This window comes from Cebidichthys violaceus, unplaced genomic scaffold (assembly GCF_023349555.1).
Source record: "Cebidichthys violaceus isolate CVI_PGR_0920_01 unplaced genomic scaffold, fCebVio1.0.p SCAF_6, whole genome shotgun sequence".
Taxonomy (NCBI): domain Eukaryota; kingdom Metazoa; phylum Chordata; class Actinopteri; order Perciformes; family Stichaeidae; genus Cebidichthys; species Cebidichthys violaceus.
In genome coordinates this window covers 9,704,808-9,730,202 of record NW_027176816.1, presented here as the reverse complement: position 1 = coordinate 9,730,202, position 25,395 = coordinate 9,704,808, and the positions used below count along the sequence as shown (strand labels likewise).

General features: G+C 38.9%; 1 protein-coding gene across 4 annotated transcripts in view; it reads left to right on the top strand.

Moving 5' to 3' along the window:
* The window catches only part of acot7 (acyl-CoA thioesterase 7), a 48,982-nt gene extending 23,587 nt beyond the window's left edge, over window positions 1–25,395 (top strand). For all 4 annotated transcript variants that reach the window (XM_068733404.1, XM_068733405.1, XM_068733403.1 and 1 more), the window contains 3 exons: window positions 8,206–8,322; window positions 14,874–15,052; window positions 24,893–25,395. In XM_068733404.1, the coding sequence (XP_068589505.1) occupies window positions 8,206–8,322; window positions 14,874–15,052; window positions 24,893–24,991 (395 nt within the window). In that variant the 3' untranslated portion in view covers window positions 24,992–25,395. The remainder of the gene's footprint in view (window positions 1–8,205; window positions 8,323–14,873; window positions 15,053–24,892) is intronic.

The window sequence follows — 25,395 nt, the reverse complement described above, 5'->3', positions numbered from 1 at the left end:
GACAGAGTAGATGGGCTACAAGAGCTGCCCGGAAGACCCCCTGTCATTGTTCTCATGCCTGTTGCCGATGGACAGCATTGTGCGCGAAGATTTGGGGAAATCGTCAGAAGGAATCTAATCACAGAGGTACTCTCCCCCGTGGCAAACTGGGCTGCACTAGGGACTTGGTTACTAATTGCCCTTTTTTTCTCCATTTGGAGGGGGAGCTGTCTTTCCTCTTCACAGACACCATCTCCACCCTCCGCTACCCCCCCCCCCCCCCCCCCCCCCCCAACTCTGCCTTTCGTGTTCCTACCCTACAGCAAAGGGAGAGTCATAGTGTGCCATGTCACCCAGTGAATGTGTAACGCCAGGCCCAGGGCTGTCTTGGCCTCGCTTGTCCTCATTTGCAGTCTCACACTGAGCCTCACATCAACCTTTTACATCGACTGTACAAGGAGAGGGGATTTTTGCAGGAGTTGCATTTACCGTTCCACTGATGGTAGTGATTTATAAAGACAAGCATCTTTGATACTCAAGGACAGCGCAGTCCTTCACTTGATTTGCTTGACATTTTAGTCACAGGTTTCTAGTACACCGGATAAATTGAATATCTAACACAATCTCATAATTCTTTTGTGAAATGAAGTAGATGATAGAAATAAATGCGATGTGTCCACATGATGCAATATAGCACATGCAACTAGGGGGCAGTATAAAAGAATGTAAGGCTAGGTAAGCAGCAGACTTTGAACTAACAACAATGGGAGGACGTTTTGGAAAGAAAACAATAGAGCTTGTCCACAATTACTAACACTTATGTGATAAATGTTGCGGCTCTTCTGTCATTATTAACAACATTACCACAATTGTAACCTCCTCAACTTCTTATTAATTAGATTTATTTGCATTGTGCTAAATTGGACACTGTCAATTTAGATGTTCCCATGTTGGCCACGTATGAATCGTCCCTGATCTGCCTTCTAGTGGATGCACTTCTTAATATTTCAGGTACACACTATGCAGGAAAGTGCTGCTTGCATCGCAGCTGCTTGTCTCCATGAATGTGTTGATTGTCACCTTAAAGATGTACCTGAAGATGAAGATTAGGCAATTAAAAGTTTTTTTGGAATTTCAAGGGTTATGTGTCAGGGTTAATGTCTTGTGTGTGCAATATGTAGACTTGATTTATTGTTAATCTAGAAAGTATTGATTGGTGGAGTTTTAGAAAATAGGAATCTTGCAAGTTGAAAAAGTTGATTTGGGACTTGAACCAAAGCCTGAATTGATGATCTGTACACTTAAACTAAAATTTAGACCACAATGCACCACATCCACATGTCATTTCCCCAGTTTAATGAAATGTTAATATTCCTCTTTGAAATAACGGAATGCTAATGAACCATTTTTTGAAATGGTTGAAGCTTTCTCCCACAATGTGACATATGTGCCAGCTCTGCCATCAGAACTTACTATACAACAGTATTTTCAAACAAGCAGCTTTTAACTACTCACAGCTCCTTTTAGGCCGCAGGAAGGAGTGTGGTGAAGTGAAGGACAGTCAGCAAACTGGGGTAATTATCCCCCCACACCTACCAGCCTCGTTTTCACGAGGCATCTGGAGAGCTGTTAACACTAGGGAGCCGGAGAACAAGACCACAGGAGCCCACTCTCACTACTAAACTCTGTCTACATCCACACTACTCCGTTTCTATTTGAAAACGCATATGTTTTGCTATGTTTACACTGAGCGTCCACACTACGCTGCCATTTTCGAGCACCGTAAACGGAGGACTTTAAAAACGCTCCCGAAGACGGATACGTTTGGAAACTCCGGGTAGCGTATTCGTGTGGACGGACATAAACGCATACGTTTGGAAACGATGACGTAGACACCCGCGATCGACTACCAGGTTAATTTAACATGGAGAACTGATTACAGGCATTGCTGACCTTGTTGTCTTTACTAGCAGCTGTTGTCCAGTTAAAGTCTGCATGTCTGTGGAGGAAACAGCTGTTATTGTAGCGATCAGTGAGCGGCGTGAGAGAGAGAGAGAGAGAGACCCGCAGCGCTGTAACTAACGTTAAGTCTGAAAAATAAAACTTATACAACTTTCCACGAACTGTATCTGTTTGAGTTCATAGAGGAAGATTTGAGAGAAGATCTTAAGTATCAAACACGTACTTACGATCATTAAAGACTACTTTTTTACTCTGGTTGCTTAGTTACAAAATACAACAATATACTTCCTGTTTACATCGGCGCATGTCCAGTGTACGTGAAGAGTCACGTGATATTCGTTTTCAGGCGTGTGGTGTGGACGGAGATCATTTCGGAAACGATGGCTGAAACGCCGTGTGGACGGAGATCGTTTTCGTTTGAAAACTCCGTTTCCAAACAAAAACGTAGTAATGTGGATGTAGCCTCAATGTCCCTCAGAAAGTCACTGTCCATCCCACAAATAACCAAGTCCTCAGTGCACTTTGATTTATTATTTTCTTACAAAGTTACAGAGTTCGTGTCATTTTATAAAATTATATTCTTGACTTCACCAGTCTAGCCGTTCACGACATTAGAATTCACTTCATACCATAACACGCTGAGCGGGGCTTTTCCTCCATCCCTTATGATTCCTTAATTTACCCAGAATGACCTCCTAAAGATTGTTTCATTCTGATAAGAGCCCTCATGCTATTACAGAGAAACAATATATAAATATAATCTAATTCTTACCAGTCAATATTCGCAAATGGAGGATCAAATTAGAGGCAATCTCAAAAACGCGGCGTCACTTTGTTTCAAGGATTAATATCATCAGAGTTTATCAGCTGATGCATGTATGCTGCTACCAGAGATGCTGTTTCGTAGCACTGCTATGAGATAAAGACAAAAAACATTGATATTTGTGTTGAAAAGGCAACAGCAATATGTCGTTTATGGCGGTTTATCTGGCTCAGTTAGATCATCTGAATGATACTTGTAGTTGTTACTGATGTATTATTTTAGCTTCTTCATAGCAAATAGGACTATTCTGTTCTGGACCTAATATGAACACTTGTATAATCAATTATTTCTGGGATTGCTTCCAGAGTTGAGGGAAGGTACTGGACCATGTCAGTCCTATGAGAAGGAGACAGTTCAATTCAATATATCCATAGGGAACCAGGCTTTATTATTATAGTGTGCCAGACCATCCAACAGTAAATTGGAATTCATGCCTCAAAAAGAAGCGTATAACCATTAACACTACAACATGTTAACGTATGTTTTTAAAGTGTAGTCTAGATTAATGGTTTTAAAATATTACTTTTGTCACCTTTAATCCTACAACAACAGATTTTTTTTAGGGGCCTTTCACATTCTGCGTTTTTTGCACGGTAGGTGGGTTTTAAAGGGAGAGAGACACCATAACGGCGCACAGGCTGAGATAAAATAGTTCAACTTTTGGAACGCTACAGCGCGCACCTCATGTCATGTGACGAGAAACAACCAATTACAGCCGGCCCATATCTTTTGTTCCTTCCTTAATTAGCAGTCTATGGAACCAACACCTGAGGCTAATATCTGGTTCTTTAGATGCTAAATGCTCCAATATCTTACCAGCTAGTTGCATATTTTGTCTGTCTGCTGTTTGGTGCTGAGCATGTGGGTTCTTAGAATTTATTCTTTCTAAAACAGCTGCCTGCTGCGGCTAAAAACAATGCTCATGAGAGCAATGAAATTGAACCAACACACAAAAGTTGCAGGCCTGAATATTACAACAATTAGCTATAAAATAGAGTTGAGGGAAACTGCAGAGTTGGTTGTGGGTTCATCACAATGAGAGACCCCCTTTTATATTTATTTTTAGCCTCTTTGTGGTATACTAACTTTGCTATAGCACCCATTAGCGTGTCAATTCTAAAAGTCAGTATATTTCATACTCAAGTTTTAAATCAGCAGTAGTGAACAGGTAGGGTGCCTTGACATTTTTTGATTCAGTTTAATGTCATTCAATGTTTATATTCAATTTCATCATCATGTCAGGTCATGATCCATCTCCACTCAGTGTTACATGCTCAGACACGACCCCTCCAGGCTTTGAATAGCAGCCGCCTGCTTCGCCTTGTACCCAGGAGGAATTTTCAATCTAAGGTGAGATCCCATCAATTTTTACAACATAGCGGGGATGGATAAAAAAATAAATCAACATGGGATTTGGAAAATGCTTCACAACAGGCTTTTGGAAGGAAGTGATGAATTTCCTTGTCCACACTTTAAGCCTGACATGTTGTTGTCACCTTGAGAACTGTGGCCACATCATGAGCCTTTATTAGAAAGCGTTTTTAATGGATATACCGAAAAAATCTGTCGCTTTCCCAGAGCCAGGCTTGAGTTTAGCCTCACAATCACACATCAAAGTCAGAGCTTGATTACATTTTTCTAGCATCAAGACATTTTCTATTTTGAAATAGAGTTTGAAATATAAGTGCATTTTCTTTTACCCCTCACAAAGGTTAGCTTGGTGAGAAAAAACGTTCTATATTAAAACTTTGCACTACTGTTTAGTTAGTTAATTTGATATTATTCTATTTTTATTGTATACATTGTGTATTTTTATACTCAATATTTTTTAGTTACTTTGATTGCTTACCTGTACCATAATGCTGCTGTAGCAAACAAATTTAATAAAGTATCTCGCTATCTATCTATTTATCTATCTATCTATCGTTGTACGCATCGGTGTTATCAGCAAAATGTAATGGAAGTGATGGTCTGGTCATTTGGGAATAAGAGGATGTCAAAGTAATGGCTTGTTTAATTCTTAATCAGCTCAGCGGGCCCACTTTTACACTGAATGCCGCATTTAGGAGCAAGCAGCACATTCTGTTTGTACTCCCACACATTTGGCTGTCATAAATAGAGCCACACAGTGCAGATGGTAGGAGGCTTTCGGGAGCCAAACCAGCCATCAGCAAGCAGACTTATTGATTCTCTGTAGCCTGAGAGATACAAAAAGCAACTGAGAAGGAACGATTGGGGCAACTTGAGTGTCTAGTGAAGGGTCTGAATGTCTTTAAATGAGCATACGTTCACAAACACAAGCACATTACACACACACACACACACACACACACACACACACTCACACACACATTCTTTCTCCGACATGAGAAACAGATGCCACCCTCCTTGCCTTTCTCATCTCCAACTCACCCACTCCATACAAGATTACCCAATTTCTGTGAATAACCCACAAATAACTGTTTCCTTCACACATGATACAAGCTGGCCGTAGTGTGGCACACACAGACAAATGCAGATGTAGGTTTCTGAATTCCTCTGTGTCTACTTCATGAGCTCTGCTCCTTTAGGGAAATAATGGCTTTCAAGCCTTACTGTAATCTGCAACCTTGATTTCCTGCCCAAAGTGTTTCATTCCTCTTCAAATCAATCAAGTACAGGAGTTGGCAAAGTGCTCTATAAACATTTTGATGATAGATTATTTGATATGTTCTCATATCTTAAAAGTGATACTTCATCCAAAATGTAGCTTTTTTGAATCAAATACTCACTTCCTGTTGGTTTAATTGATGGCTGGTTTGTAGTTTAATCTCTCACACAGAGCAGCTTGGATTCATTTCATTCACAATGGATTGTGATAAGTCCTCATGGCACAGTATAAATTATCAAACAACCATGAGATTGAGTGCACACGGTCATAAATAAAGCTTTTAATAACATGCAGCGACGACCATTTCAACAATCAGCATGTCTTCTTCAGATGAAGGCCATGTGTTAAAGCACCGGTTCAGTGTGCTTAGATTCCCTTTCTCATGCAGCATTATCCAGTTCTATATGCTCATCGTGTTCCAAATACTTTCAGTTGGGTTGAGGTTCAACATATTTAAACATATATACAAACACAAGCATCTAACTTACAGTTACATATGAATATCCTCAGGTTGAAGGATATGTTCCTCTCCAAAACATGTCCTGCAGTGTTAATAGGCTGCAGGAAGTTTCATGATGTTGCCTTTCTCTAACTTTTGCCTCTTGCCCAATAATGAACTACACTATCTTTGAGCTTCTCTAAGCTGTTTCTTCACTGTTAAAGTGAGAAATTGTTTATACTGTACTTACCCCATGACTCTCAGTCTGTGCTCATACAAACAACTTCACATTTGAAGCTGATTTCATTTTTGGCGGCGAACGTTATAAGTTAGTATGGCAAAACGTACACAATTTGAGTTGCAATGGCACTGCTACTGTCGGCTATACGCTCATGCTTGTTGGCTCCAGTGAAGTGAAGAAGAGTTCAGTTAGTATATCCAGTATCCAGCAGGAAAAGTGAACTGCAGTCAATGAGCCACAGCCACTTGCAGGCCTGCAGCCGAGGACATACTCTGCAGAGCCCTGAAGCCTCGCCGCTGCACAGAGTGCTGTTTATTCAAAGTTTATTCATTTTGATATCAATGTTGTCCAAATTGCACCAATAGAGATTTGTTGCTTTAATAGTTAGATACTGCTTTTCCAGTCTTAGTGTTTCTAAACTACCTTACATTAGTGTTTTGTGACCTGCCACCCACAGTGTGATGAAGGACTGATTAAGTTTAGGAAACTAAAACTAAATGGTTAGGGTTATGAAAAGATCATTCTCGTGGTTGAAGGAATAGTTTGACATTTTGGGAAATATGGAGCAGTAATTTCCTGGACTCTCTCCTGGATCCAGCACATAACCTTCCATTAAAACGGAGAATGTTATCAATCTTCGCATGTAACTCTTGACAAGAAATCAAATATGTGTATTACTCAAAATATCAAACTATTCCTTTAAAAAAAAAAAAACGTCTGCTTCTTGTTTCAAAGTCACATACTTTGTATGCTCAACACACCAACTCTCTCCTTAGACTTTCTGTGACGGTATTATTTGTAAGAGTATGCTTTTAAGGAAAACGTAAACAGAGGTCATTTAAACTTTAGGACAAATTACTGATGCTGTCGATGTCCTGGTGAAAACAGTTTCCATGGAAAAATAGATAACTGGACTATATATGCTGCGTATTTATGTTTGTGTTTACTATAACATTTATTCATTTTTTCATACACTGTCAACAGTGGACTGATAAATCTGGATGAGAAGCTAATGTTGGGGGAAACTCATTTGTAATTAAGCATCAGGTGTGTAGTTTTCTAAGTGCATCAGGAAACCCATTAGCTTTTGCATTAAACAATCTCATCTCAGTGAATTAGTGTCTCAAACATGACTAAGAGTCCCTTTTTTCCCTTAAATGTAATACAGTTGGAAAAGAGATTTATTGCATTAGATTAGCTAAAAGCTAATTGTTTTATTAATTTTCATCTATAGTTTTGTATCGGATGTGTTCACTCAGTTGTCATGGATCTGTACTTACTATAGGTTAAGACTTTTCAATAATATGTCATAACATGACTGACTATTTTTGTCAGGTATCACAAAACGACAGACAAGAACCCAATAGCACGACACAGAAAACAGTTCAGGTGTAGAAACCGGGTTTAATAACCAGCAGATGTCAAACCAGGTAGTAACCCGCGTGGCAAACAAATCCAGTGGGAGCAGGCAAAAGGGAAGGTCCAAAGTCCAAAAAGGCAGGTCAATACACGAATAATCAGGATCAGAATCGGAATGACAGGTTGCTGGATAGCAAGGGAAACACACTAGACAATCTGGCAGAGAACTGAGGGAAATGGGCCGGTACATATACACTGAGGGGCTGATTGCTGATGAGGAGCAGGTGAGTATGGAGGTGGGGCAGGCCAGGTGAAATGAAATCAGCAATTAGTGCAGAGCGGGGGGGAGTGGCAGATTCTGAAATGACATGAGAGTTAGTGTGGCAAAACAGGAGACAGACAAATGAAAAACTAAAGCCTGGCTGAAGTTGTGACAATTTTATTTTATTGATACAAGGGGAGAGAAAATTATATTGAAACGTTCCCTTGGGTTGAGTCAGCAGTACTTATCTCCCATCTACTTTTTGCAGTTATTAGGGAAACTAACAAATACATCAATGAAAATACTGGATGCTATTTTGTGATATTATGCCGTTGATGTACAGGACAAACGTTATAGTCACAGAAATCTGTTTTTACAACGGAGAGAGAACAAAGACAAAAGACTATTCAGAACAAGTAAAAAAATATCCATGAATCCCCGCTATGGATCTTCTTGCAAAAGTCAAACTGTGTTTGTGTGTCTCGAACAGGTGTGACCATGAAGCTGATGGATGAAGTTGCCGGCATTGTGGCAGCTCGGCACTGCAACACCAACATTGTCACTGCCTCTGTGGATGCCATCAACTTCCATCGCAAGATCAACAAAGGTGAGGATGACATGGAGAATACACTCAGAGCTTTAAGTCACTGATACATTGATTGATATGTACCTCTAAGAGGTACAGCGGTGTTGGTAAAAGGCTGCAGGAGGTTTCATGATGCTGCTTGTCTTTAACTTGTGCCTCTTGCCCATTAATAAACTGCAGTCTCGAAAAAACTAATTACATGATAATGTGGATCGATAATTGTGGATTGCTAATTGCTAATTGCTAATCAAGGCTTGTTTTGTTTTGTAGGGCTGCTGCTACATCTGGAGAAACATAGCATTGTTATGATTTAACATTTTCCATTACCAGGCTTTGTCTCTAAGCTGTTTCCTCACTGTTAAAGTGAGATATCATTGATACTGCATTTTCAACACCTCTTGCCCTCTATATGGACCAATTCTAAGCCTCTCATTGTAAAGTTCTTTCAATGATTTTGACAACACCATTATCCACTTAGCCTTTGACATCTTAATGGTAAAAAAATTGTCTCACTATAGTGGTAGAATATATACGGCTTTTCCATTCTGAAAGTTGAACGCTAGGTTAAAGGTTTTATTTGCAACACAGTTTGGACAACACAGTTAATCCAAAGTGCTTTTCAGGGCATTTAGGAGCAAAGATGATGTACAGAAATCAAAGAAAGAACAAACATACAGATACACATCCACAGACAAACTAGATCACAACTAGAGGAGTGTTAGAATTAGACATACTGCACTTGTTTCTTCACTGATTCATAATATAATTAATAACGTATATTTTACTGCTGAATTATCTTATCAGGTTGTCTTGCTGGCCTAGTGGACCTGCTGTATGTTGCATGTCATCATATCCCGCTCTCTCTCTCTCTCTCTCTCTCTCTCTCTCTCTCTCTCTCTCTCTCTCTCTCTCTTTCTCGTTATATTTTCTCACAGTAATTTCACAGCAAACTCTCCAATAAAGGTGAAACTGAGCATCACAAGCTGTTACACATGAAAGAAAAAGTTTGCACACAACAGAAAAACATTTTGACTCCTGATGAATGACTTGAGTAGTCAGATTGAAATGCTTCTGAAATAATAATTATTAAACACGGTTATTGAGAGAAAACATCGAAGAGCAAACCGCATTTTGACGTTAAGATTGTGAAGCAATTGATCATTCATCTCATTCATTAGTTTGATGGAATCTAATATGTCAAATATGACAGCAGCCTCTACAAAGTGGTGTAGAACAGTACATTACATTTATGGACTTTTCTCAGCTCAGTGTCTGTTTTATGTATCCATGCGCTAGAGATGATGAGATCCAGACATCCAGTGCTAAAATTCTGAGGTTATGATTATCTTAGGATATTACGTCAACATAGGACCAGCTACATCTCTCCCCATTGTTGAATTGTGAAGTGGAAAGCAAATGTTATGTACTTCACAGCTCTTCAAGGGTGCTAGGTCAGCTGTAAGTCTACAGCATTTACGGTTCATGTATTTTCAAATACAGGTGCCTTTATTCAAGTGGGATAATTCACTCAATCCAAAAGTGTTCTTTTCGAGGAGGCCTGAGTAAAGAGCGAGTGGCTGAAAAGGATTTTCAGAGAGGGGACGTTTAAAACATTTAAAACACACCTCCCTGTGTTTCAGGAGCAGAAAACTGAACAGTACAGATTGATTCAGATCCATGTCCACATCTTTCAGCTGCTTCTAGTTGCTCCAGTGGCTGCCACCGTCTGTCCTCTGAGTTTAGGTGGTGGTGACATGATTTCCCCTGGCTTCCACAGTGACTTAGGTGTTATGTCACCAGTAGATTTCCAATTTTGCTCAAGGTGGTCACAAAAAAACGCGAGTGGTGTGCTTTGGAAAGGAATGGTCAAGGATCAAATAATTAAAATAAAAAAACACCCAAAACAGCTACTGGCATTGTGGGCTGTACCTCAATTTATTAATTTTATGAAGAAAATAGTTTTCCCTTTCTATTATTTACTACATCAAGCTAAATGTAGATACTATGACATGGCTTTCAGATATTTCCAGCACAGCTGCAGTTGAGGTTGAAGTTAAACTCTTTAAAGGATCCAAGTGGTTTGCATCGGGCTTTGTTGTGTTTTAGTCCCTCACAATTAAAGAGCAGAAAGACTAAATTAATTTATAACTTTTGCTCCATTTAATGTAAAAGCTAGCCGAAAGCAAAAAATTATTAAAAAGGCAAAAGCTAATTTATTTGGAAAGCCCAATTCATACACTTTCAAAGTGCTTTACATCTATTTAATATAAATAAATGGACTTTATTGAATGAACAAAACCACACAAACCAGTGTGAGGCTAGAGGACCACACATCAGCAGACAAAATTAACATTAAATAAAGCGAGATTGGACGTTAAGACCCAGAACATTAAACAGACAAAGGTCTGTGTCTGCACATTGCTCATGTGGAGGATGTTCAGATAGTTTGTTTAGAAGTTTTTGGAGGTCCCGCTGTGTATAGCCTGAACAGTTCACAAAATGAATTGCTCAGATTTTCAGTCTCGTGGGGTCCAGCAGCAGAAATATCACTTTAGAGCAGGACTGGCTTACAATGCAAACAATTGTCATTCAGAGAGAAGAAACACAAGACCTGAATTTAAACTGCAGAAAAAATGAAGCTGTGTTTGGGAATGAACAAAGCAGCTTAACATGAACAAAGCAACGTAACATGTCTTAATTTGCAAGGTCAGAGATCAATAAATATCCCAGATGCTCATTTTCAGGTTCTGAAAATGAGCATAACTCAGGTTGTATTTTGAGTTTTTACAGGAGCATGTGTGTTTACATTAAAGTGTAAACACACATGCTTTAAAGCGTAAATACACGTCTTAAAAAAACAATACATTTATATTTATATTCTATCTGAATATACCTGTATTCACCCTCTGTCTGAAATGCTCCGTTGTAGCACCTGTCTCTTTACTCCGTCTGTTTGCGAGAAAAATACAATGCACTTTTGCAAAAGTGGTTCTCAACTATATTCTAATGAGCTGCATGTGACATGGAAACGCTAGCAAAATCAAAAAGCTTTGTAATGTATTCTGACCTATATGTGCACAAGCACTGTAAAGGTGAGTTTTTCATATGTGCCCATTGCCACCACAATCAAATCGTATCTTTTATGCTGTGTGACAAAGCTACACAATATATTTATGAACTTGATATAGTGAAATGCAGAGAAAGATGGCACCATTATTTAAAGCAACGTTTGGCTTCATGCATTACCAGTGCAAAAGCAGAACAAATCTAAAATGTCATTTATTTAGGAACATCTGAACTGAAAAAGCAAAACGAATTATAATGGAGAAAATTGTTGAATGTAGTGGGATTGAAGGGTTAGTGAAATTATGGCTACTGTCAATAAGGTGTTAATTAATTGATTAATTAATTGACACAATAAAAAACTAATAACAAAGCAATTGCATTTACAATGTATGTATGCAATTATACAAATTGCATACAAGAATGATGTTAGTTTGCTAATTTTTTTTGGGGGGGTTTATTTACTAATGTGTCTTCCTATCATATCCCATCTCACTCCTCATTTGTCAACTAATTTACAGTGACGGTTTTCCTCTGTTGCTTCTTTTGCGTTTGTAGTTTACCATTATCTTGTATGTGACACTGTTCATTTGCATGTTTTGAGATGAAATGCTTGACTAAACAGAGCTAAAGCATCAATGTCCCACTGAAATGACATCTATGTTGAGTGGATTCATTTTCCTTCTCAAAGACGTATGAATAGTTAACCTTGGTGTCAAACTCCAGTGAAGTGGAGCTGCGACACTTCGTTGAGTCTTCTAAACATCACAAAATGGCAGCAGTCATGTAACCGTTTGTGAGTCACTTATTCATTAGTGTCTTTTAAGGTTCTGCTCCTTCACAGAGAAGTGTTTCATTTTTCCCCCCTACACCGCAAAGTTAAGCAACTGCGTTGCACTGAACAATAATGTGTATTATTCTGCACTGAGAATATAAGTCAGTGAGGTGCTGGCCATTGATGTACCACAGGAGTGTTCAGTCAGTGCTCTTCTCCTGACACCACAACAGCAAAATGCCCAGAGGTACAAAGAAAGAGAAGAAAGGCGTAAAACTGAAAGAAGATGTGTTATGGAGAGAGAAGGGACTGCTAAAGAAATAAGAGGGATCAGTGTTTCATTATGAATGCTCACACTTATGTTCTTGTTCATTTTAGATTTAATGTCATTGATCTAGCATGAGATTTGACATTTCCATGTACAAATTGCTCAAATAACTAACAACAGTAGAATTTAAATCAGGTAGTTCCTTGGTTTGGAGTAAAGGTACAGTATAGTGTGTCTGAATATGAGACACTTTCTTTGATTCCCAGCAACACAAATATATATAACATAAATATAGATAGAACGAGTAGTAGAAACAACTTTACTCACCCAGACTGTAGTTAAAATAGCAAATCTATGGCTCAAAGGCATTACAACCCCAGTTTAGTGCATACAACACAAGGCTCTGGCATGGACTCTCCTCACAGCAGATTAGCTTTATCAAACAGCTCCTCCGAGATGAGACTCTGCCAGTTTTTCAGGTTGGCTGACCTTCAACGCTGCTCATGTCCAAGATCTACTCTCTACATGAATCAATTATTAATCATGAAGGCCTTTAAAAAAAAAACACCCAGTCTCATCAAGGCTCATTTTTTTTGTGTAATGTCATTGAGCAGAGCACGCTTTATTGAGCCTAATACATCTGTGCCAGAGATAGTTTACCTGAATGACACTGGATTCGCTCCCGGCAGTAACATGTAAAAAAAACAACAACTCAATAACAAGGGAGAGAATGGCCAAAGTATTCTTGCACTTTGATTTTGAAAAGTTGCCAAAGGAAGTCTGTTAAAAATGTTTTAAGAGCAGTAGCCAAAGGCAGCAACACAAATTTAGTAACAGTTAGTGTAACATTTGCTGTAGTGATTACCACCTTACGCCTCAGTGAAGTACGTGTTAATATGACTGAGAATTTTCAGGACTTATTGGGTTGCTTTTGTACTTTCTCCACATTTCCTCCGGCATGCTCCACACACTGAGATGATTTTAACCAAATGAATTACATTGGCACATGTCTCGTAAACTCTTTCACATCTCTTAAAATCTACTCAAACTTTCCAACAAGTCCTTCTTCAGTGTCTTCAAAACAAACCATATGTTACAAAATGAAATTAATTTTCTGTTCTGCTCTAGTTCTGATTAAGGCCGAGTTAAGTCTAAACAACTTGGTTAAGGTTAAACTAACATTGGTGTAATGGTTAAGGGAAACAAAAAACTTGTTAGCAGGAGATGGGAAGCGAACCATGATCTCTGGTGTCTAAGTCACACAATTTGTTCACCCAACTATCGTCCTCTCTTGTGTGGTAGCACTTGTTGCATTGCCAGTCACAGGGTACAGCCATTATTCGCATGAACTGCGAGAGCTGTAAATATAGGTTGATTTAATCATTTGAACAAACAGTCAATGTTGTCTTTTTTTACGATGAGGACGGCCTTTAATCTCAGAGTCTCCTGCACGAGTAAAGAGCTCCATCAATGGACAACTCCACTGACATTTTTTAGAATTAGTTTGGAGCCTATACTTTTGTATTCATTATCCATATAGATATTTCATTATCTTTGACTGTTTTATAAGATCTCAGTCATAGACTCTAGATCTGTCTCAGACTGCAGGGATAACACCTTCTTTCCTCATCTCTATGGCAACAGCAGTAATAATACAGTACAGGCACATGAAATAGGATAAAGACACACTTCAGCAAATCTTATTAGTTGACTTTTTTTAACCCCTCCCTGCAGTGACAAAAAGGAGAAGAGCACTTATTTTTGATGAGTCAAATGCACTAGATGGATCAGATTGAGGATGAAATCAAAAGAAAGGGTCGCAAATGCTCTGCAGCAGTGCACATGATGTGGCCTCTTAATTTGTGGTTGTAAACATTAAAACCTTTAAAAGATGCAACATTATTTTTTACATATTTTCTAACTTCTCTGTGTTACTTTAAGCACATAAGAAAGCTTTATTTTTAAAGGTCCTACTTTGTATTCATCTGAAAAGCTTGCAGTAGGAGAGACTGATTGGCTGTAGTTGTTAAATTCTTCCAGCCAGAGATCAGGGCCCTGCTTCACTCTGCTCTCCCTTGGTGGAACAGACTTAAATAAGTTCATGATGCAACATTGTGAGGTAGATTGCAAGAGCAGATCCTGCATTTTCCTCGGCTGACTATATCAATATACCAGCTTATACATGAAGCTCCTTACTTTGATTTCAGCATAGCATTATTAGTCAGTATTGTTGTGTTGACTCAATGTTTCAGACTTCAGTCATTTTGGTGTGAGATAGTTGCAACACAAGTCGCAACTTTTGAAAATGTTTAAATAACAAACACTATGAATTATCTATAGATGGCTGACAGAGTAGCTTGAATCAAACGTGATGATTTTAAAACATTAAACCAGTCAAACATAGTCCGACATACATCAAACACATGTCAAACATATTTTTCTCCTGTTTCTCTTCCTCTTCCTTAGGCTGTGTGGTGACGGTGACGGGGCGGCTCACATTCGTCAGTAACAAGTCTATGGAAATTGAAGTGTTGGTCGATGCTTCCTCGCTGGTGGAGGCAGAGAAATATCGCGCTGTCTCTGCCTTCTTCACCTTCATCTCCCTGGACAAGGACAATAAACCTCTGTCTGTCCCTCCTCTTAAGGTTGGTACCTATACTTCCTTTTGTATCCACATACATGGGGCTACATTTACACAGGTCTTAAAGAGAGTGAGAGTCAAACAGATTATTTGATGTGTCCCCCAAATACGGTATAGCTTACTTTGAGCTCAAGTTATATATAAAAACATTCCTGCTTTAAATTGAACTTGACTCAGTGTAATTCGTTATTTTCACCCCTGATAATAAATGGAAGTTTAAAGAGTTAAAGTTACATCCCAAATTAATGTCTTCTTCTTATTCAGTAATTCAACCTGTGACCTTTGGAAAGCTCACAGCATGAGAGACACTGTCCTTAATTTGGCAATTTTGCCCGCCAGTGTTTTTTTAGTGCATTCAATTATTTGCTGTGTCTGCGCATTAGCCTTAAGCAGTGAGGGCTGAATGCTAATATCTCGACAAAATCCCTGGACGTCTATGTCTGACTCAGCACTTATTGTCAGGATATAAAGTGGGCATGTTTACCTGCAGACAGGAGAGACGCCTGCTGTTTGTTCTTGCTTGGCAGTACTCGTTGATCCAAACCCTGTTTAAATGCAAACACTGTACGCGCAGGCCATCTGTTTAACATTTAAATTATTTCCTGGCGCCATTCGCACTCCCTGATTGTATTTGTGACGATCCCTTTAAAACTCATCCAACTATTCTGCGAGATGCGAGGTATTTAGGCAACAGAGGGGCCATTACAATGGCATTCAAAGCACTTAATAAAGTAATCAGTGGATTGCAATGTGTTGTAACATTAAATTAATTAACAATAATTTTTATTTTGTGACTCAATTCATATTCTGTTTCATGTCTTTGGACATTTTTTTTTTTTTTTAATGGTTGTTGTTTCACAATATGGTATGAACCAGTTTCTTGATGAATTTGGTAATGATAACATTTAAAAAAAGTTTGATTTGTAGTTAAGCACCATCCCTAACAGTGGTATAAGCTAGGGATGCACCAATCCAACTTTTTCAGTCCCGATACCTGGGCTTTGGGTATCGGCCAACACCAAGTATCAGTCTGATTCCAGCGTTTCATTAATAAGCTGCATGCCTCAATGTGTGGAAGTGACTGAGATTATTATTTTTTATGTAAGGCAACATTGCCTTTCTATTTTTCAATTTTTTATTAAAATAATAATGTGTTTAATAATAATTGTACACCAGCAAATTGCTCAAATTTTCAGTATAGCATGGTCTGAGTGGCTCTAGAGAAATTTAACAGACCAACAGCAGGTAATTATTCTCTCAAGGGCACACTTGTACAAAATTCAGAGAGTTTGCACTTGGGCTAATCACTAAACTTGTATGCAAAGTACTGAATAAGCCAAGAAAATGCATTCAAAGTAAAGAACAAGCAGCAATATTTTAAGTAATCGCTATCAAAGCACAAAGCTGTTTTCTGGGTTAGCCTCCCTCGATCCTCTTACTTTAACCAGAATGACGCATGTAGAAGATATATAATATAGTATGTATACGACAAATTTGCTATCTAACTAAAGATCCTAACAGAATAGTGGTGCATAACAGCATGTCTTGCAGGAAGGAAGCCAAGCTTGGCCTTAACTATGAGAATGAATGTGGATGGTTGTTATAGGTGGGTTGTCATGCCGCCAATTGCTGCATTGACCCCTCTTACCATAAACATTAACACTCATGAAGGCGCAGCATCAGCCTTCAACACCATGACACATCTATTTGAAAACAGACTCCTCTCCTTATGCCCCTGCCAGACTGATATGTGCATCTAATGTGCGTCACTGCTGGTCGGTCTTTTCAAAAGCGCCCGTCATTCTCCCCATTTCCATTTCACAAAAACCCGTGTTTGGTTTGCTCCATTGTCTGCCTTCGTCCACGCATTCATTACCTGGTTTTCCATTTTGCACAAGCTTTTGTTTTAATGGCAGGGAAATGCAGCGATGATTAGAGTCATTGTAATTTCTCTGTTCACCTCAGTTTTATGAAAAGAGAGACTTAAAAAAAAAAATCTGGTAATTTTAATAATTTATCCTCAACACTATAAATGGAAATCTAAATGGAGGCAGTGCTGCCAGGGCTCTGATGTAGCATGTCAGATAAACAAAGGCAGGAATATAGAAATGTGTGTGTGTGCATAAAAATGTTGGATTGAGATGCAATATAGACCGACTGAATGTTTGTGTAGAACAAAGACAAATAAAGCTCTACTGCAAATAGGTTTGTGTGTGAAAGAGCGGGCTTTGCGTGTAGAGTTGCACATGCATGAACAAATCACTGAACACTAATTGCGTGTGTGTTTATTCATATGAGTGAGAGAAGAAGGACGAGGCTCAATCAGGGCTATTTCTGGCTTTATCACGAGGGCTTAAACATGGAACAAGACTCAAAACAAGGGAGTGACCATCCAAACTCTATTGATGAAGCTAAACATATTCGTAGATGTCAGTTTCTTGGTGTTTAATCACATGCAGGAAATAGGGTTGAACACGTCAACCCAATTCACACCTGGAGATGGGACTGTGAGGAAAGGAATGGTAATGAAATGATGCCATTAATTAGCCTAGTAAGCCAGATAATGCTGAGTTGAACAAAGCGCGACAAACATTTGGCTTCCCCGTCCAATTTGAATTTTACCCCAGGGAAACTACCATGTATTATTCTCAGCAGTCCTATTAAATAGCATTTACTTGTTGTGATAATAGATATCCCCCCTCAGCACGTATCAGAATAGATACTCCTGCACACAATCTCCTGTGAAACCAAAATGTAACATTCTTACTCCTCACTTTTTGTATGGATTAAACAAACAAGATATAATGTTTATTTAGTGAGCTTTAGAGAGGCTGGTAGGATTTTGGTCTTTTTGAACAGAGCCAGTTAAGCTGTTTCCATTCCTTTTTGCTAAGCTAAGCTAACCATGGCTGCTGGCTGTAGCTTCATATTTACTGTGTACAGACTCGAGAGCGGTATCAATCTTCTCATCTGACTCTCGGCAAGAATTTGAAATAAGCTCATCTCTATATATATATATTTAATATTCAGAGCTAGTGGAGATAGATATAGTGGAGTAATGTCTACCTGAGCAGAGAATGAAGTCGCTCTTCCTCTGTGTGTGTTGTTATATGGCGGTTACAGATGATAATACCGTCCCGAGCGATGGAATCTTTGTGAAAGAGTTGCACCCACCCTCTGGTTCTCCCTCAGGTAAACACTGTTAGCTCTGTCAGCTCTTTTGCAGAGTTTGCACTGTTAGCGCTGTTAGAGCCGTTAGCTATCAGGCGCCATGTTGAGAGACGCATCGAAATGCTCCCAATCTGGGATCTTACACCTTTAAATATCACTCCAAGTTATCTTGTAGGATTTTCTAAAGATGAATCTGTCTTCATGCCCTCCGTGTTGCTTGATCTTCCTTATTCAAGAAATCCAATCCGTCTCCCTAACATCTCCACCACTGAAAATCCTCACACCCTATGATGAAACAAATATACCAAATAAAATGTTTTTCTACTATTTGATTCTAGTGAGGAGGGTTTTCAACATGTGCCTCAGGACACTGTGACTTTGAAACCTTAATATGGATCACCTGTGTTTGCACTTTAAGATATCATTTTTATAGCATTTCAGAGGGTCAGGTTGAGTCTCTGCCTCCTCTTTAAAGTATTTATATTGTCACTGAATATCTTATCTTTCTTTCACCAAATCCTGTTCAACTGTAACATCAAAACAAGTCCATGTCAAACCTTTGCTAATGAAATTTTCATGACATCACGGCAGATTTTGCTCCAGTTGTGTTCTATAAATAGCATGATCGAAAGGACGGCTTCTGCTATTTTTGACTGCAGGTGATTTTCCCCCCATTCTCTTATCCTCGCTCTCTCTTCAGTGAGCCCGTTGTGTTTACTATTTTTAGATTTTCCTGTTTTAGCTCAGCAGGGGGGAGGGTTGTCACCAACGTAGCACACTGTGAGTAATGCTGAAGTGGGGAAAGAGGACAGCATGAGCAGAAGGGAGGATATCGGGGGATGCCTCGCCTCTCTGCAGCAGTACCCTTGGAAAGTACTGAAATAATGTATTTGCACGCTTGGCCAGCAGAGAAATAATCGAAAAATGCCTCGAAGCACCTTTGACCAGCGTATGTCTTTGTTGTGTTTCTGATTATTTTTAATGGGGTAGCAGTAGCCTCAAGGTTAGAAATACTGGCTTGTTACCAGAAGGTCAGCACTTTGAAAACTCGGCCAGTGGCCAGTGCATACTGAATACCAGCTGTTGGTGGAAGGATGTGGTTGTACTGAGTGTGCATGTGTGCTACAGTATGAATGAAGAAGTTGTTGCTCAAAGCTGGGTGCAGGGTTAATAAGTGAATTCATTTTTAGTGAACATACAGAAGGTTTGGTACTTAGATATTGCTTTCTTTTCATTCCTCTGCCTTCTTGTTCAGTGTCTCATAATATCTCTCTTTCCTCCCTTCTTCTATTTTTCCTTCAATTCTCCTTTCTTCCGCCTTTATTCCTACCCTCCTCTCTTTATTTCCATCCCTCCTCACCCTCTTTTTCTTCATCCCTCCATCTCTCTCCCTCCTCCCTGGCAAAGACTCAGCTAGCCTCCCATGACACAAAAACAAGCCCGGTTGTCATGGCAACCTCCTATAGTCCACATGAAGTGATGCACATTTATTTTTAGATGCCTCCCATTCAAGACAATCAGCAACGGGTTAACGGGTACACTTGTGCCAGAGTTGCAGATATTTCTGACTGTGTGGTAATCCAAGGCTCGACACGTATCAACCATTGTTCTCATTGCGCCTCAGATTTGTCACTGTGTCACTGTGTTGTGTTTTAGCCCTGCAAAGGATTTTTTTCTTTTAAATCACTGGCAAACATTTTCCAAAGCATACAAAACAATGTCTACATTGTTGAATGACTTTTTCCAGGTTGTGATTTGGGTCCATCTATTTCTGAAAATCAACTTTGGACCTGAAACTATGTGAGCTAGGTAATTTAGTTCATTGAATGTCTTGTTTTGAAATATGTTGTCAGGAAAAAACAAACCCAGAATACACCAATACCCAAATAACCATGAAAACTAGCCATTCTATTTGTATACATCACATTATTACTTATTCAACAGTGCTGTTGCTGAAACTGTGATGAAGCTCAGATTATTGAGGAAATTGGGATGATTGTTTTACAGACAGAAAATAACTGATAGCATAAAATATAAATCATGACTGAACAGACAGATCCACGGACAGAGGTCCTTTCAGCATTAGAAATTAATTAGAAAGAGTATTTGAAATTATTTGTTTTATGTCTACAAATGAAACATCTTTCAGAATTGTCTAAAATGTCATCTTGTGTGTGACTGTATCTCTATCTCTGTCACACACAAACATATAGGATAGTATTTAGACTCATGTGTACGTTAATATCTAGGTTGTTATTTTTGTAGAGTTGGTTGCTTACAGTTTGTGCTACTTTTGGGACTCTGGCATTCGGAAGTGCCACCGATGCTCCGTGCCCACTCTGATAACAGCTTGTGCCAACACAAAGGAACCCCTCTGGCATTTTGCTGGCATCGTCCGATCAGTCCCGTTAACAAGCCTTGTCCCTGTTCCAAGTTTACATAATTTGTCACGGTCCATTCAGCTGTCCACACCTAATGGACGACCAGCATGCCAGGTGAAACAGCTGTTATTCTTGGCCGTTTGACCTGATCGGCCAAGGCTCTGATGTCTGACTTTGTCTTGGTCATCTGTGGGCGACATTCAAATGAATAGTTTAATGTGTTCCAGTATGATTTATTGTGTGTGTGTTTTTTTTATTAGCCAAACTAGTAGCATGGCTCTAGGGATGTCGGTTTACTTTGGTCCCGAGGTAAATACCTCAACAACTATTGGATGGATTGACATGAAATTAGATACTGTCATCCAACTCTGCAGTAGCAAATGTTTGCATGCTAACATGCTACGATGCTCAACAAGGTCAAAGAGGAGCCATTGTATTTTACACAATGTGGGCCCTCATTTTTGCCGTGTATGAACTGTTACAAATATACGTTGATTGCAAAAGTTATTGCACAATCATGCTCAGTAATTGCACATAAATTGTATCGTTGCCTGAATTGTAAAAAGCAATGCGATTGGAGATATTTAAGTTGAAGAAGTAATAAACCACGCAAGACTACTTTTAGTGGGGTTCTGCATCAGAGAGTCACCAGCAGAAGGTGATGATCCTGCATAATCATAGTTATTAGACTGGAGCCACCGTGGGAATACCAATTACACGGGGACACCAAAAGGACATTTTGAGCCTAGCATTGAATTGTCACAGTGGGTTATGTAAATGTCATCCGCATTAGCATTCCATGCCCGTGTGCAGCTTAGCATGAAATGCACACAAAGTATAAGCAGGACAAATAATGTGCACACATAGACACATGGACAAAAATGTAGAAACAGCAGTGTTAGGGCTTTGTGGATGTGTTTGCTGCAATGTTATGGTTTACTTAGAAATATTACAGCAAACGAGTAAACAAGTCATTAAATAAGCAAAATTAACAATTATTAGAAAGGACAATTTACTTTGCATTATGCTTAAACCAGCATTAAATGTTATGTAGAGTCAGACCGCATTATAGTCCAAGTCTGTCAGTTGGTGAGCATTTTTTTCTTTTCGGACTGGATAATGCTGTTTTCCACTAATAACTTTTCTTGGAATGAAAATAATAACGAACGTCTGCGTCTTCCTGTAGTTTTGTTTGGCCGGGTGAGATAAGACTGATAAAGACTGAAAAACAGCATCTCGAAATATCTTCTTGGAAACAGGTTTATTTTTATGATTATGAAAATGCATTTTGAACCAAAGAAAGAGACAACACAAAACAAGTAGTGTATGAGAAATCGCTAATCGATAGAGTTTAAATTATAACTACTATGTCCAGTGTTTTAATAGTCGGTGCCGGCATGAACCTATCCTTCACCTAAACAGTCAGAATCACCTGTTTCCTTTCCTGTTGCACCGAAACTTTAGAGGACCATATCTCATACCGTTATTAACTGTCATTCTTCATTAGCAGTATTGAGGTTTACAGTTCAGTTTAACTGACATGCTTGTTAAACCATTTCAACCTGTAGCTGACTATGGTTTTAAAAGTCTAATTAGATAATGGTTAAGTCCTCGGGGCCCAAGTGGGAGAGAGATATGAGGGGTTTGAAACTATGAGAATAGAAGGCACCAACAGCCTGAGACACTCTTGATTAATATACCATAAACTGCATTTAAATGTAAAGTACCAACCTATAGCTAGTCTAACTTTAAATATGTTGTTGACTTCTTATCATATTACCCACTGACACCTTAATAAAAATTAAAATAGCTGTTTTACCTTTTGTAACTGCAGATAGATGCAACAGACCAATAACTATTTTAATATTGTTACTTTTCACTGATTCTTCTGGTCAAATGTAGTCCCACCATCTTACCGTTAGTGTTTTACTTGGACGTGGTTGCATGGCTGCAGTCCCTCTGAACTATTTTTGGGCTTGTAATGAAATCATTTTAAACTAGTATGTTGTGTTAAATGATGGATGTCTTTGGCACGCGCAATAGCTGTGCCAAAGTAGATGATTTATAAACCTCTGTTTGGTGTCAGGCTCCCAAATCACCTTGTCTGGTCTTATTTCAATAATACTGTAATGTGCAGCTCCCTGTATATTTTCCTGCTTGCAGTCCAATTGGAAATGCTAACTAGTTGTCTAATATTCCTGTCTAATCAGAGACAGGGTATTATACACAGACTCAAACAACTCAAAAGATATTATAATAATCGAGAAGCCTTAGCTGTCTGCCTCCCAACATGGCCACAGGTAACCATTGGATACCACTTCAAAAGAAAATGCTTGCTTTCTGTACAGTGATGACATATGGAAAACCACCACATAACTATTTCACTATCACTTGTTACAATATGAAGCAACAAGACATCACCTAAATGTGCTACGTGTACTTGTTATGTTAGTACATTTGTCTTATATGATCAGAGAGCGACACTTATTTTGTATGTAAAAACTGCTGCCCTTCATAACACACAGGGAAAACTGATAGTGTGTGAAAGGCCTCTACCTACAGGTATTACAGTATTTGTTATTTGATTTCAAATCCATGAATTTGCCCTGTGACTGTACACAATCAGTAACTTTCACACACTAGAACATGACTCCACAGTTCCTGATTGTATATCTTTACAAATTTTTGTTTTTTAAAATGATATTGTCTGAGCAGCACTTCTGTTTATGTAAATATTTGAAAATACTGGAACTGTGGTGAAACTTGGTCTCCCTCTCTCTTTTTTTTTTTGAAAGTCAATGAACTGGAATTCTCCATTACTTTCAGTTGAATAGCAGAAGCAAAATTGACTGAGCAGTATGTTGAGTGTTATATAACAAACACACCAATACTACAGCTGTATGCTCCTGAACTAGCTCTACAGAGATACTGTAGATATTCCCACCACTGTTGTGTTCGTGGCGCAGCGTCACTATTTTAATATTCTCATCATATTTGTGTCGTGACCCTTAGACTTGTCCCTGGCGTGGTGTTTTTTCATATCCGTTACCACCCTGCTCTCTCCATAAAGTTAGGGCGCCATCTGTCAGCTTTGCACCCAGAGTGCTGCTGAGTGGCAGGTGCTCTTGAATCTGCCAACCACCTGGTGTGTGCAAAGCAAAGAGCCTCCATCTGAACAGCTCATTGACGTTGGTATTAACAGTTTTACATACGAAAAAATGCATAGGCCTGTGTGTGTGCATGCTCACATACAACACACACACCCACTCCCTAAGAACAGTGTGCTGATGAGGGAGTGGGGAAGCAGGCAGCACCATTAAAGTAAGTGTTGACACTGTCACCGGTGGTTGTATTGTTGTTTAAGTCACGAGGTTGCCAGGCAGTCTTAATAAACCGCGCAGGCTATTCCTCCCACGAATCAGCAGCCAAACTGAGCTAAGTGAAGGAGAAGGAGAAGATTTGTTCGTCACAGACTTGAAAGTGCTGCTCAGAATAAAAATAGAAGTGAATAATTGATTCATGTAAATCCAGGAGCTCTTCCCAGAATCCCTGGGTGTGATGATGCTATCAATATTTAAAATAATACCAATATATTATGTACGTGGTGTGCTAAAACTGATTGATATATATATAATATGCATAAGACACTCTGTTATGGAAGTAGATTATGGTGATACCGTACAGTGCAATCATACAGCAAAAAGCATTAGGATCCATTTAGCTGGGAGCTGTAAATATTTACATCCAAATTCGTGGAGCTCTGCAAATTAGTTTGAGTTTCCTTATCATGGTTACAACATTGGTTAAGAGATATTTTATCTGTTGGTAATATTAGATGTTAAGCCAACAGTCATAACAAATCCTAACAATTGATATTTAGGTAACTTTAACGTAATATTTTAAATTTTCTGTAGACGATACATACATTCACAATGCTCTGCGTTGTTTAACATGTTATAGTAATGACTTAAAAATCATGAAGTTTAAGGAATTTTAAATGTTTCAATGTCCTGTAAATGTCTTTCAAATCATCTCATGGGGTTTCATTCAACTTTACCTAGATGCATTCTGCTTCTTTAGTCTCCAATGCAAAGCCTCTCCGAGTTACAGTCATTCATTCTGTATTTTATTAAGAAGATGAATGACAATCACAACTGCACAGACTGGTAAATTAGATCAGAGCTTCATGCCCACTGTTAATGTAATAACCGAAGGAGAAGCATTCCAGTGCACAATATGTGTAAATGATGAATGTGTCTGATAACTAATCTTTTGTCTTTTTTTGTCTTCAGATTGACGGAGAGGAGGAGCAGAGACGTTCCGATGAAGGCAATGCACGGTACCTCCAGAATAAAGCAAAGAGACTCGCAGATAAGCAGCGCCAGCAGTGACGCCGCTGCTCACCAGAGTAAAACGTCTGCAGCAACAGTATCAACCCCACACAGCACATACAGTATGAAGAAAATAAAAAACCTCTCCCCCGTTCTGTAACTGTAGAACCCTGTTAAGCCCAAACCTGTGATGATTTCTTTCCTGTGCTATGCACCAAAATGTCCACAAATGGCTGTATATGTATTTCAAATCTTTTATTTTGGAGATATTTTTAATGATGTATAAAGACTATTCATGATCCAAAGTGACAGTCTGACTGTAAAAGTAGAATAACTATTTTATTTTAGGAAGATTTTTAAGTATGAAGACTTCATGTTTGGTGTCAGTGCAAAGCGATAGTCTGAATGCAAGGAAAATGATGAATAAGTGAGTGAATAATGATGAATAAAAGATCCAAGCGTGA